General features: G+C 45.8%; 1 protein-coding gene across 1 annotated transcript in view; it reads right to left on the reverse strand.

Moving 5' to 3' along the window:
- MFSD14A (major facilitator superfamily domain containing 14A) overlaps positions 1 to 15,597 on the reverse strand; it is a 561,753-nt gene that overhangs the window by 260,753 nt on the left and 285,403 nt on the right. The window contains exon 8 of the mRNA XM_069641591.1: positions 8,495 to 8,566. Coding sequence (XP_069497692.1) covers positions 8,495 to 8,566 — 72 coding nt within the window. The remainder of the gene's footprint in view (positions 1 to 8,494; positions 8,567 to 15,597) is intronic.

Here is a 15,597-nt window from a genome sequence, read left to right on the forward strand (position 1 = left end):
CAGTCTGAATGACAAAAGTAGTACCATACAAGTATGGCCTGAACTTCTTCAGAGCCCACACAATAGCAAAACACTCTCTTTCAATGGTTGCCCACCTTGTTTCAGGATTCTTCAGTTTTCTACTGATGAAGCAAATGGGGTGCTCACTACCTTTCCCATGCAGTTGACTGAGCACTGCACCTATTCCTACATTTGAAGCATCTGTTTGCACAATGAAAGTTTGGTGGTAGTCAGGAGCTCTGAGTACTGGGGCTTGTCAAAGAGCCTTTTTTAGGGTTTCAAAGGGCTGATTGCATTCCTCATTCCACCTAACCTTTTTAGGGAATTTAGGAGAGGAGATGACATTCAGTGGAGAAGCTATGGACCCATAGTTCTCAATGAAATTCCATACCCAGTGAGACCTAAGAAGGCTTTCATCTGGGTCTGAGTAGTAGGTGTTGTTCAATTTTGCACAGCTTCAATCTTACTGGGCAAAGGCCTTATTTCTCCACCTCCTACCTCATGTCCAAGGTAGACCACTTTACTCTGTCCAATCTGGCATTTACTTGCCTTTATGGTCAGATTGGCCTTTCCAAGAGCCTACAAAACATATCTCAGGTGGTCCACATGTTCTTCCCAGGAATTGCTGAACAAGTATGCCATGCAGAAGTCCTCCATCCCATTCAGAACCTGGTTTACCATCCTTTGAAATGTAGCAGGTGCATTTTTCAATCCAAAAGGCATAACCTTAAACTGGTATAAGCCAACTGGGGTAGAAAATGCAGTTTTCTCCTTGGCATGGTCTGTCAGGGCTATTTGCCAATAGCCTGACGTCAAGTCAAATGTGCTGAGGAACTTGGCTGCACCAAGTCTATCCACCAACTCATCTGTCCTTGGCAAAGGGTGGGCATCAGTCTTAGTGACTGCATTAGGAGCTCTGTAATCCACACAGAATCTCAGTTCTTTAGATCCTGCCTTTGGTACTAACACAACTGGGCTAGACCATGGACTAGTAGAGGGCTCTATTACCTCGAGATCAAGCATCTTGTTGACCTCACCTTTGATGTGGGTTCTTACATTTTTTGACATTCAATATCCTCTGCTTTTGACTGGCAGACAGTCACCAGTGAGTATGTCATGCTGTCCCCAAGGGGTTAAGCCTGGTGAAAGTGAGAACAGAGAGGCAAACTGATTTAACATAGACTTGCACTCTTCCTGTTGCTCAGGTGTCAGATTTGAAGAGAGATTTACTCCTTCAATCTTTTCGTCTAAAGGTAAGCCTCTGAGGAGATCAGGAAGAGCTTTACTCTCTTCTTCCTCTGATGATGCTAGAAGCAATGCTCCTACATCAGGTCTGGAGACATACGCTTTTAGTCTGTTGGTGTGGAAGACTGTTGGAGCCTCCTTGGGGTTGCCCAAGTCCACCAGATAGTTGACCTCTCCAAGTTTACCCACAACTTTGAAGGGTCCCATCCATTTCCCCTCTGCCTTGTTGGAATCATAACGAGAACTAGCTGGTCCTGAGTAAAGTCAACCATGTTAGCCTTTTGGTCATGCCAGTGCTTGACAAATGCTTGTCCAGCTTTCAGGTTATCACTTGCTTCTGCCATCTTTTGTGACATTCTCCTTCGGAGACCTATCACGTAGTCAGTCACTCTGACTGGCTTGGGGGAAGGAGCACTCTCCAACCCCTCCTTGATCAGGGCCAATGGACCTCTGACCGGATGACCATAAAGAAGTTCAAAGGGAGAAAAACCTACTCCCTCCTGAGGGACTTCTCTATAAGCAAAGAGAAGGCATGGCAGTAGAAGGTCCCACTTTCTTTTAAGGGGTCCTCTAAAGCACCTATCATGCTCTTCATGGTTCTGTTGAACCTTTCAACCAGCCCATTTGTCTGAGGGTGGTATGCGGTTGAGGACTTGTAAGTAACTCCGCAGGTTTTCCACATGGCTTTCATGTAGTGGGACATAAAATTTGACCCTGTCAGAGATTACTTCCTTAGGAAACCCAACCCTGGTAAAAATACCAAGGAGGGCCTTAGCCACAGCCGGAGCTGTAACAGTCCTCATAGGAATTGCCTCAGGGTAACTAGTAGCATGGTCTACTACAACAAGTATAAACCTGTTGCCTGAAGAGGGTGGAGGATCAAGGGGACCAACAATGTCAATCCCTACTCTCTCAAATGGGACTCCCACAACTGAGAGAGGCACTAAAGGTGCCACATTCTTGGAGCCAACCTTACCAGAAGTCTGGCAGGTGTGGCAGCTCCTGCAGTATTTATCTACTTCAGCCCCCATCTTTGGCCAATAAAAGTAGAGCGAGAGCCTTTCCTTAGTCTTATTGAAACTCAAGTGACCAGCCAAAGGAATCTCATGGGCTAACTGCAAGAACTGTGGTCTGTTCTCTTGGGGTACTACCAGCCGTTTGTTGTCCCCAGGTGCAGACTCGGTTGGTTCACTGTAGAAGAGGCCATCTTCCCAGTGTAACCTATATTTCCCAGGCTCTTGCCCTTCAGCCTGAGCATCTGCCTGGTGGCGAAGACCTTCCAGAGTTGGACATTCTCTCTGTCCCTTACTGAAGTCTGCCCTGTTGGGTCCACCTTCTGCCAGTAAAGACTGCAGCTCAGGATGGTCAACAGGATCCAGATCTCCAATGAGTTCCTGGCCTTCCACTAGCTCTTCTTCAGAGTCTAGTTCAACCACACAGGGTTGTACCTCCCTCTCAGCCTCAGCTTGAGGGGGAGTTACTGGTGTAACTTTGGACAACCTAGGGGGCGTCCTTGTTGGCTGCACTGGAGTGTTGACTGCTGGTTTCCTGTTAGCAGTCTTAGGTTTCCCCTTTGCTTCTGTTTGCTTAGAGACAGCAGCTGACATCTCCAGTGGAGCAGGAGTGATCTCTTTCTTCATCATCTCCTTGGGAGTACCTCTCATGGTTCTCTCCCTTGCAGGTCTGGTGAGCTCCTTTAACCATTTATTAGGAGGTCTGGGGGTATGTGACTCTACTCCAAGAGTTTTCAAGTCATTACCCAGCAGAACCCTTCCTGGCGCCTCACTTTGTATGCTGACAGGTATCTTCACAGTCATGTCATTACACTGGATGAGAACTGGTAATTGGGGAAGCATCTGCACAGGCCCTCCAGCTAACTTGGTGAGGTGTTTAGGTGCCTTAGCAACATCTTCAGCCTGAAAAAACGATTTGTCCACCACAGTTATGTTGGCCCCAGTGTCCCTAATGGCAGGAGTCTCCTGACCATTCACCTGGACACTGTCCTTATAATACTCTTTAGTATTATCTGGGATAGAATTATAGACATCTAAGTTCTGTTGTTCCCACAAACCCAGAGACACTAAAGAAACACTGGCTGAGACGCCAATGGGTTCATCAGCCAGTAATGGAAAGTTTCCACTTGCCAGTTGTACTTCCTCCTCTGGAGCGAAGGCTAAGGAGACAAGCTGGACCCCTGAAGGTTTACCCTTACATCTGGGATCTCCTTTCACATGGTCAGTAGAGCCACAAACAAAGCATTTACCAAATGCTTTCTGGAATGGTGGCTTGTTCTGACCTCCTTCTGGTTTGGCACCAGAAGGTACACTAGCCTGATTTGGTTTCCCTTGTGGCTTACCCTTTTGGTTTTGTTTGGGGCCCTCTTTGGAATTGGAATTATTAGAATTCTCTTTGGAGTCCTTTTTTGGCTGTTTTCCCTCATCCTTTTTCTGAGTAGCCCCAGAATCCTTGTGAGTGGCCCTGTTGGCAACCCACAAGTCAGCAGCCTCAGCTAACTTCCTGGAATCTAATTCCTTTGAATCAGCCAAGTGCTGTCTGAGCTCAGGAGAGCAGGCATCATAAATTGACTCCAACATTACAAGATTCTTCATTCCTTCATAAGTGTTAACTCTGTAATCCTTAATCCATCCCTCTAAGTTTTTCAAACTTTCACTCACCCAGGTAGCCCAAGGGGTACCATCATGATTTTTGAGGGTCCTAAACCTCTTAAGGTACTGGGAAGGGGTCTTCCCAAAGCTAGTTTCACACACTCATAATCCTTCTTATCCACCTCCCCCAACTCCATTACCACATCAGTTGCAACAGGGGGAAGCCTAGAGAACAACCAGGGAAGTAACTCATTCCCTGTGATGTCCTGGAGCCCATGATTATACTCAAACATTTTTAACCAATCCAACACATCCAACTTAGGTTCATACATACCCACTAATTCCTTAGGCATCCGGGGTCTCTTGGGACTGGAACTCCTAGAAGAACCAGAGGAGAGAGAAGCATTTTCCACAGACAACCTTTTCATTTCTAGTTCATGATTAAGCTCTATTTCTCTGAGTCTTAACTCAGCTTGCTTCTGCTCAGCCTGGGCATTCATTCTTCTGAACTCTAGCTCTTGGTTTCTCTCAGATTGAGCAATAAAACGTTTGTATTCTAATTCAAGCTTCATTTTTTCAAGTTCAAAATAAGCAGGGTGACATGTGGGACCTGGTATAGGCCCAGTAGGTACAGTAGGTAAGGCAGACAGAGGCTCAGAGTGGCTAACTCCATTAGGTTCACTTTCCTCTTCTGACTCATTATCAAGACTTTGATTCAGATCAATACCATCACTGTTTTCTACATTTGCTAGGGGGGGTAGATTCCTCTGTACCACCCAGACTTTGGTTTTCTAACAATCTTTCTATAAGTTCCATTTTCTTGCCCTTCTCAGAGAGATTCTTATGTCTACACAATACTTTTAAGCAATCAGCAGTTTTGGCAGACGATGATTCTAGGGTATAACTCTCCATAGCAGACATAGTTAGAAAATCAGCTTCTCAGTGCTAAGCTCTGAGGTTAGTTGTCCTAAAGTGTTCAACAAGCACTCTAAAGTGTATACTCAATACACATCCCACCTCTGCCACCAGTGTTAGGCAGAAACCTGTGCAGTTCCCTCTGGGACCACAATAAGAGAGGAAGGCAAAGTAACACCGTGAATTCAGAGTCAGTAGGCCGGATCCGCTTTAAGAGGATCAAAACGAAATGTGTCCAAGGTCACACTGTTGCAGTGCACAAGAGTCTTGTAACGGTTCAAAAAGGAGTTGGACCAAAGAAAGGGACCAGTTAGAGGGTCAAGGCGGCCAACCCAGTCCAGAAGGTTAAGGGGTTATTATCTTGTAGCAATCTTTAGAAAGGGAGGCCTGGCGGACACGGTACCTTAAAGTGGTGAGAACACTCCAGCGGGGGCAGTTGTTCCTGGCAGCGGATGCAAGTTGGTGCTTCGTCCGGGGGAAGAGCGGATCTCGTCGGGGAGGAAGACAGGAGTCCGTTGCACTGCCAGGGAAGAAACCAGCCGCGGAGTTTCTCTGGTACAAGGAGCGGTCCGTTGATTTGCAGTTCAGGATAAGTGGCTATCCAGCTGACGGGGTGCTTGGCACGGGCAGTTGGACCACAAACCGGACTGGGGTGCGAAGAGAAGAAGGTAAACTGGTTGTGCCCACCAGTCAGGGAAAGAAGCCTCTCCAGCCGGGAGATCTTCTCTGTCGTCGGGAAGTGGTGAGTCGGTTCCGCAGGGCTCCACCGGTGGTGTCGTCGTGGTAGGTCGGCTCAGCTTCTCCCTCGTCGGATTCTCAGGTCCTGTGGCGACTTCTGTAGTTCCAGTCCCAAAAGCCCTGCTTTTATGCAGCATACCCCCATTCAATCAGCCTAGCTGTCAATCAAACATGCTAAGTGGTGAGCCGGCTGGCTCACCACTTGGGCCAATCACACAAGAGTGCGACTTGAGTTACCAAGGTAACTCAGTCCAGGGTGCCTAAACCCCCTCCCACACCCTCTGTGGTACCCAGACAAAGTGGCACCACTTTTGGAGGCTTCTGTGGAGAAGCCCGCCAAAAAGTGGAACAAAGGGCTCGACTTGGGTTGGAGTCACAGAAGAGAACACAAACGCCATTTTAGAATCGAGTCCTGGCAAAAAATACCAACCGGTGAATTAATATTAATTAAATAAACCGGCGGTATGTTCGAGGCTATGAGAATTAAATAATTAAAGTTGGTAGCCTCAAACAATGGGAAAATCCCATAGGGAAATATTTGCGGTTGAATATAAAAAGTAGTATCCACTGCCACCAGCCAAAACTCGATCGGGGGGGACGGAGACGTGCCCCCTCGACTAACAGACCACGGGGCAATCGAAGTGCCCCGACCAGTACGTCCAAAATATGATGGTTTGTACTGGTTTCTGTTAATAATTTGGGACTAGTAAAGCCAATGGTGACTTTACATGCCCTGGGAGACAGTAGTCAGTCCCAGGGTAAGGAGTCTATGGTGGGGTGTCACTATGACACCCCTGTGTTACTGCACGGAGGGTGCTGTGTAACACACATAGTAAAAACACACGAGACCCTATGGAGTAAAGGACCCCATAGCCCATAAAACACATTAACATTCAAAGGAACACCATAAATCATGTCCAAGAGTGGGAGAAAAAGAGTCTCACTCTTGGCAGGAGAAAAAAACAAACTCCAGAAATCCAGCAAAGCTGCTGGGGGACTCACTAGGTTAGGAAATTCAGCCTAAAGAGAGAATTCTCCCTAACAGCAAGCACCTCAAAAAGTTTCTCTTCTCGTCCACTTTTTCTCCTCTTCTCCCCTGCTGACTCCCTGGACATCACGGGAACTGCACGGGTTACCTGGCTACCTCCGATTCTCGGGCCTGGTCCCTCCCCCGCTAGTCGGTTCCTGACAATCCCTGCACTTGGTGACTGTTTTCTGTATCCCTACAGTCCCACTACCTGCACTTGACACTGACGTCCGCTCTTTCACTTGCCCTGTTTTCCCCTCTCTTGCCTCGTCGCGCCTTGAAACACTTGTGTATAGGCGCGTTATAAATGCCATATCATATCATATCCTACCTTATTCATAAGTCTCCTATATCCTGCGTCTGCATAATCAGCAGGGTCAGGTCTTTTAAAAATCCAACTCAGGAGACGTGTCCAGACCACTTGCTGTGACACTCATACAGGTCAGCCATCTTAGAGTGAGACTAACTTCTTGGGAACATCTTTTGTCCCAAATCTCGCACCAGAAGGAGAGATGTCCTCTTCAGAGGATTGCTCTTCAAAAATGGAAGACATAGATTTGAAAAATCCTGTCTAGACTTAGGATGATACTTTTACCTGGTGATTCAATGGGCATAGACCTTGGCTTCGACAAAGATGTTGATTTGGGTGCTGGAATTAGAATGGACTTCGACAAAGGTGTCAATGTTATCGACGCAGGCTTCAACACAGTTGAAGGAGCCCCCGATGAAAGCGTTGTCTCGTGAACTGTCGATGCCTTTGATAATGGCGTCGAGTAGGCCTTCGACACCGCCTTTAATGGTCCGGACCCAAGCACCAGAGGCAAACTCGATGGGTCGTTTATTGACATTTTCCTGCATTTCTGACATTTTTTAAAGCCAGTCTTGGGCGTGGAAGGATTCGCTGAGGAGGACATAGTTCGAAGAACTGAAGCGCCGTTTTCGGGACACAAAGTGAAAGCTATCGGAAAAACAGAACTGAAGCCAACACGGCCGTGGCTCGAGCCCTTTATACTGCGGTTGACATTGACGCTCGACGGCAGCCTCCGAGGGATATCAGCGACGCGACCTCGGGCACAGCGCCCTCTGGTGAAGAAAACATTTTTCCAAAAGCAGCAAAGCTGTAGATATGAATATCTAAGATGAGGAATATGTGGGAGGACACAATCCATTTGAATGTTCCGATTGTTCTAAAAAGAACTGGACAGAGGAGGAAGGCTGCCTTCCAGGCACTGGGCAGTGGACTATTGTATTGGTGGGTCGTCTTTAAGTTTCAGTTTAGTTCACAAGGTCATATCCTCTAACAGGGGAGGTATGGTAGGTGGATTAGGTATTTGCAGGATTGTTCTGGTAGAGTGTACATGTCACTCTGTAGATTGTCTTGTAAGACAAAGCTTTTTGTTTTGCCTACTACCTGAAAATGATTGTGGGAGTTTTGTTTTCCCTGATTAGTCCAAAACAAAAGATTTCTATTTTTAACAGTGATCTAAACCTACGTATCTATTGTGCTCAAAGTGAAGTATTAAAAACAAATGTTTCATTGGACCTGCTTCTCAGTGTCCCACCTTAAGAGAGGTTACAAATTCTAACAGTGAAATCTTGTTTATATACTTATGGAGAAAGGGCGTCAATAATTAATTTATTCAACCATCGGAAGATTAAAGAAAAACAGTGTTGGAGGTAAGGGTCTTTGACCATTGCCAGGATATCAAAACAATACAGCAGTTCTAAGCCTAGGGCGATAATGGAGCAAATTTCAAATCATCTTTCTGTAATTTAGTTGTACGATGCATAAACATGTTTTAAAGGGTGTGCAATATTTTCAAATACCACACCATACTTATTTTGATCCTCCATAAAATAAACGAAGTAAAAACGAGAACGAGGGAAAGGCAATGTCCATTTACTTCCTCATTCTAAATTTCTGTCTTTTAGATCGCATCTGAAAAGTGTCTGGAGTACATACCTGCGCAATAATTGAAAGAATCCCCAGGACTGCTATAAAGGCTGCAACACTTTCAGGTGAAAACCTCATAATCTAAAAAGACGAGAAATGTTAAATTACATGAATTAAAATGGTCCATTAATACAATTTATGAACGCATATGTTTATTCAGAAAGAATAAAAAGAAAAAACATGCCTCAAATACAAGGCAAATCACTTTCTTTGCATGGTATTTACACAAATACTCAACCCCTATCGGACTCAATGTCCAACATGTTGATATAGCATCTCCAGGCAGAAATTACTTAAATCTTTATCAAAACTTAGCACAGTAAAGTCATGGACGCTGTCTACAACAATTCAAAAGCACAGCCATGCTTCCCATGTATGACCCTTATATAACCGGTCTTCTGCTTCTAAACAACTGTAGATCAGATCTACAAAAAAACGGGTTGTATTTGGGTCTATAGATGTTGGTAAGGCAAGGAGGTTCTGCACTTTTGTTTGTTTAAACTTAATGTTCATTTTATAACAACTGCAAATGCAATTCAAATATCATATTGTACATTCATAGTTCACAATGGTGTCACAAAGTCTACGGTTCGCTGGAATTATTCATGCTGGTCAGTTGTGCTGAGCACCCTCTCCAGTCTTTCAAGTAACCACGAAAGTCTGCCCAAATGTCCTTAAGCCTGCTCCTTGCATGCATTAGAGTTCCATATATCTCCTCCATATCGGTCCTGTAGCAAGATGTTCACTGCTGGTACATTTTGCTGTGTCCAAGCCAACAGAATTTGCCTATTGGCCAGCAGTAATCCTAGGTTCAAAAACATACGCTTTTCTTCTGCATTCTCTCAGTGTAGCCCAACACCCAAAACAAAGGGGGGAAAGGAATCGCTGTGGCCAGTCCCCCCTCTCAGCACCCCCCCCCCACAATAGGGTAAGTGTGGACAGGTACACAGCATATGCAACAAGCCTGCATCATCTCCGGCACATCTGGGGCACTTACCCGCACAATCTTTTAGTATCTTGGCTAGGGTATAAAATGCTATCTATTCAGTATCATGAACTGGAATAATCAAAACTTGGAATTATAGGAGACTTTTTGGCTGCAAATATCCGACCACTTCTCATCAGTAAACTCAGAACCAAAGTCTCTCTCCCATTTTACCTTATTGTCCAGCCCTTTGTGTGCGAGTTCACCAAGTAATCGACTATAAAGTATTGACACACATTTAGCCATTCCTCCTATCTGTGCCTCATGTATATAGGACTCGCCAAGAATAGTTTTTTGGTTCAGGTCGGGAAGCCCGGCCACTGTGCCCTGAACGCCTTTCTCATTCTCCAGTAGTGTAACATCTGCAGGTGGGACCCGCTTGCGTGTACCTTGAACTCCTCTGAATCGATATACTTCCCTCATCCATACATGCACCCCAGTGAGTCGACACCAGCCAGCCTCCAACTTTTTTCTATCGTCGGATCTAATGTCGGTGCCAAAGCAGAGTGACCCCACAGGGGCACCCTCCTATCGTATGGGGCCTTAACTCTTAGCATCCTGCGAAGTCTACTCCAGGCCTGTTGGGTACCTGCAAGTGGGTCTAATGGTCCTCTTGCTTTGTAGTCCGTCCCATATATGATGGTTCGGAGGGGCAGTTCACCCACCGCACTCTCCTCCAACCTGACATGTGGTGGGGGTTCTCCAACTCCTCCCAGAATGCAGCATAGAGTCCTTGCACCGCTAAATAGTACAGCTCAAAAAGGGCTGCTCCAAGCACACCCTCTTCCCACAGTTTAGTCATTGACTGCCCTTTCGAATCCCACGGTTACCCCATACAAACAACGTACACAGTGCTTGTAGCTCACAACTTTCTACCTGGCCAGACTGGGATATTAAATAAGTACAACTATTTCAGTAGAACTAACATTTTGAGTACCGAGAGTCGACCCAGGAGCGACATCGGAATCTTTCCCCAATATGCTAGCTTGACTTCAAACCACTTCACAGAAGCAGTAAAGTTTCATGCTATCGTCTCTGCTGCAGACCGATGGATAGTTATTCCCAGGTATTCAATGGAGGCCTTCACCTCACCTCATCTAGGTCCCTCTGCCAGTCGAGGTGCATTGTCCGTTAGAGGAAACATCTCCAATTTACCCGTTAAGATGAAGTCCCGAGTATCGCCCGAATAGTTCCACCGTTTCCATAACTAACCCTGCATCTACAGAAGGCGCCCGAATATACAGCAACAGGTCATCTGCACATAGGGATGTTACAGTCGGGGGACCACCCAGTCGCATACCACATCCGGTGTGTCAGCATCTCAGGAGATCAGGGCTCGATCACAAGAGTGAACAAGAGGGGAGACAGAGAGCAACCCCGTCTTGTACCTCCCCCCAGTTGGATTCCCTCTGATAACACTCCATTCGTGTTGATCTTTGCTATCAGTGCTGCATACAGCAGTCGTACCCAGGATGTAAACATGGGGCCGAACCCTACAGTCTCTAGCACTTTAAACAAAAAAGACCAGTACGCTGTATCCAATGCCTTTTGCATATCTAACAATATAGTTACCGCGCTTGAGTTGGGGGAGACTAATGAGAGTACATTATAAAATTGTCTTAAATTTAGTGCTGTGGACCTGCCCGGTATGAAACCAGATTGATCGTTATTAATCAGGTGCGGCATAAGCGACTGTAACCTACTCGCTATTTCCTTTGCAAAAATCTTGGCATCAACATTAATCAATGAAAGAGGCAAGTATGAGGCAGTCATTTGAAAGCTTGCCCGGTTTTAAAAAAATCTGCTAGAACCCCTTACCGCACAAACTCTGGAAGGGAACCCCCAGTCTGCCCCTACTCCCACATCTGCAGCAAATATGGGGCCAGCATATCACAGTTTTCCATAAACTTCTGCCATCAACCCATCTGTCAAGGTGCTTTGCCATTAGGTGATGCCTTAATCACCCACTTAATTTCTTCCACCGTCACCGGTGCCTCCATGGCCTCCGATGTCGACCTGGACAACAGTGAGGTTGGGACTGCCTCTAGGTACTCCTTAAATTCTGCATGACATTTGATAATCTGACAGAGCAGTAACTGTTATTCCTGCGTCTAGCGCCTTCCATGGCCAACTTGTGCAAAAATTACATAATAGGGAAATAGATGAGAAGAGCCGATATCATAAGCTAATCAGCATCAAATGAATGTGTTTTGGAATAGCGTTTGTAGTAGAGCGTCAGTCTAGAGTATTACTAGCCGCCATAAAGATGATCAAATAAGGATACAACACTTCGAAGAATAACTTACTGTTGAATCGTTTTTTGTACAACACCCTGTTGAGGGGCTGTAGAACCACTAACCTTAAGGTAGGGCAAGTAAACCCAACCCAAAATGGAAGCCAAACCTTGTAAGGTAGGTAACGCAACAGAGCAGTCAGGATTAACTCAAAGGTGCATTTATTTCACACACTTCTCCATATAAAATACACCTTTATTGGATTACCCATATATATCTCTATTACGTAAACCAAAAACCCAGTTAAAATACTAAGTGCGGTTACAAAAACAGTATATTGTCATAAAGACCGCACACTCCTATTGTACTGTAAATCCATGTTGAGGCATATTTTGTGCCACCTTCTGTTGAGGGAACTACAACTGCTGACCTTAATGGCAGGTGCTAATGACAGAAAAGGAACCCAAACCGTTGTTTAGGGTAGGTAACGAGGACAGAGCCACAAGGCTAAACTTTCCAGGAGGGGGTTGCAGGATGACCAAGGGTACAATTTGTCCACGCACATATCTAGAAAATACACTACAACAATTTACTTAAAAAATATATACTTTATTAAGTCACACATAGAAATCTACCATGTCAAAACAAGTACAAAAGGTATAATACACATTATAAAAATAAATTATATATGTTACTCACCGTAGTGACTAACATACTCCTAGTCCATAATACCCATTCCTCCATACTGTATGGGGCGTCCCTCGCTAGGGCCTGGAAACTGAACCTTTCACCAGAAAAATTGTCTTCGCCTTAAATTGAGATGCATGCTGGGGTGCGGCCCGGGAGCATGCGCTCCTTTGATTCCACCCACCGGTGCCACTCCTCAGTCCCCTTTGACACGTCAGCTATATTACTATTGCCGAATGGTGGTAAAACGTATGGAGAAAAGGGGACTATGGACTAGAAGTATGCTAGTGACTACGGTGAGTAGAACAAGCTACTTAGCAACTGGTAACGTTCTTTCGATTGGATGTTCCTCCAATCCTCATTTTAGATGTATTCCATCCAGCTTTGCTGCTCTTTGGAAAAAAAAATTCGGCAGAGGGCGCTGTGCGTCGATGTCGTCGAGTCAATGGTCCCTCGAAGGCCTCCGTCGAGGCCGACGTCATCGGGTGTATAAGTAGCACGCGCGGCGCCCGTTGGCCTCAGTTCTGTTTTTCCCCTATTTTGTATCTGTGAACTTGTACTGTGTAGATTGTGCCGGCAGACAGGTATCAGCCTTGCGAGATTTGAGATGGCAATAACCCGAAAAAAATCTACAGAGGGGTAGGTTGGGAGAGCGATGAGGAATACGTTGGAGGAACATCCAATCGAAAGAACGTGTCCAGTTGGTAAGTAACTTGTTCTTCGAGTGGATTGTGTCCTCCAACGTATTCCTCATTTTAGATCTTAGATAGGCTCCCAAAGCAGTATTTTGCATAGTTCCTCTGGAGGAGGGGTGAGATTTTTTCCCACCAATGCCTTTAGATGGCGGAATAAAGCACTGCTTTTGCAAAAGTCAGTTCCCTAGACTGGGAAGCATTCAGGCTATAGAATTTTGAGAAGGTGTGAAGTGAAGACCAAGTTGCTGCTTCGCAAATGGACCTTATTGGGACACCTCTTTGAAGGACTGTGGAAGAGGCGATGCCTCTGGTGGAATGAGCCCTTAACCCTTCTGGTGGGTCTTTTCGTGCTAGTCTGTAGCATTCTGAAATGCAAAGCACGATCCAGCGTGAAATTGTCTGTTTTGTTACTGATTGACCCAGTTTTCTTCCTGTGTAGCCTATAAACAACTGGTTATCCACTCTAAGCCTAGAAGGTCTAGAGATGTAAAAGCTTAAAGCTCTTTTTGGGTCCAGTCTGTGTAATCTTTCTTCCTCCTTAGAAGGATGAGGTGGAGGATAGAATGAGGGTAAAACAATTTTCTGACTTAAATGAAAATCAGATATTACCTTCGGTAAAAATAATGGTTTAACCCTCAATACAACTGTGTCCTTATGGAACACAGTATCGGGTGGCCCAGAAGACAGTTCCTGCAATTCGCTCACTCTTCTTGCTGATGTTAGATCAACTAAAAAGGCTGTTTTCCATGTTAATAATCTTTATGGAAACGTGTGCATAGGCTCAAAAGGGGCACACATTAAGAATTTTAAGACTAAATTTAGATCCCAAATCGGTACTTGAAATGGGTGAGGAGGAAACACATTAGTGAGACCTTTTAAAAATTGTGTTATCAAAGGAATTTTGAAGTAGGAGCATTCTACCGATGAGCGCTTAAAAATGGAAAGCGCTGCAAGGTAACCTTTTATTGTTCCGATAGTCAGACCTCTATGTGCTAGGGTCAGAAGGAAAGATAGCACTTCCGGAATAGAACATAGAAAAGGATCGACATTCTTTTCCCTGCACCAGTTGCAAAACTTTTTCCAACGGCACGGTACAGAGACTTTGTTGCTGGCCTTCTTGCCGAAAGCAACACCTCCATACCATCATCTGGAAGGTTCCAAACCCTTTATCTCAGCCTTTCAGATACCAAGCATGAAGGTTGAACGTTCTGACCTCTGGGTGGAGAACCTGACCTTCCATTTGAGAGAGAAGGTTCTCTGAGGAAGACGTACTGGAGGACATATGGACATGTCTAGAAGGTCCGGGCACCACGTTCTCCTGGCCCAATCCGGAGCAAAGAGGATCATGCGGTTCCCGAAGCGTCTCAGCCTCCTGATGACCTGAGGAATGACGGGAATAGGAGGAAACGCGTACAACAGTGGGAAATTCCCCTCCACCACAAACGCGTCCCCCAGGGCTCCTCTCGGGGGAAATTCCCTTGAGCAATACCTTTCGCATTTTCGGTTGGTAGTGGTTGCGAATAGGTCTACCTGAGGGGTTCCCCAAAGGGCGAAGATCTCTTGAATGACTTTCTGAGCCAATTCCCATTCGTGGGACACCGTGCTCTGCCGGCTCAGAGCGTCTGCCATCATATTCTCTTCCCCGGATAGATGAATTGCCGTTAAAGAGATACCTTCCTGAATCGCCCAATACCAGAGCTGCATTGCCTCTCTGCACAGGAGTAGTGATCCCACGCCTCCTCTTTTGTTTAGGTAATGCATGGCCACTGTGTTGTCTGTCATTATCAGGACATTATTTCCCCTGAGAGATGGCAGGAAGGCCTTCAGCGCTAGTCTGATTGCCCTCAGGTCCAAATGGTTGATATGTAGTTTGGACTCCGATGGAGACCAACGACCGTTTATTTTCAAATCGTTGACATGTGCTCCCCACCCCAGGAGTGAGGCGTCCGTCACTACTGTAATCTCCGGCCATGGTTACCAAAAAGGTTCTCCCTTTAGGATGTTCTCCGCACAGGTCCACCATAGAAAGTCTTGTCTGACCTTGTTCAGAATCTGAAGATCCGTCATTTGACCCGAGAACTGCGACCACTGAGTCTTTAGGGCCCATTGAAGGGATCTCATCCTCAAGCGTGCCTCCGGCACCAGAAAAATGCAGGATGCCATGAGGCCGAGCAAACTTTAAAAATGTGTAAGCCTGGAGATTTTGGGCATTTTGGAATTTGGAAACCATCTGAAGAATATGTCTTGAGCCCTCATCTTGGGAGGCGAGCCCTTTCCCAAGGATGTGTCTAATACAGCTCCTATGTACTGAAGCTGTTGGGAAGGTGTCATTTGAGACTTCTTTAAATTGAGGGTGAAGCCCACTTTGTGGAACAAGTGGCAGGTGACTTTCAAATGATCCAGTGCTTGCTCGGCTGAGCGCGCTCTGATAAACCAGTCGTCCAGGTAGGGGTAGACATGAATCCCCCCTCTCCTGAGGTGCGCTGCCACCACTACCATTAACTTGGTGAA

This window comes from Ambystoma mexicanum, chromosome 1q (assembly GCF_040938575.1).
Source record: "Ambystoma mexicanum isolate Mex_15411 chromosome 1q, UKY_AmexF1_1, whole genome shotgun sequence".
Taxonomy (NCBI): Eukaryota; Metazoa; Chordata; class Amphibia; order Caudata; family Ambystomatidae; genus Ambystoma; species Ambystoma mexicanum.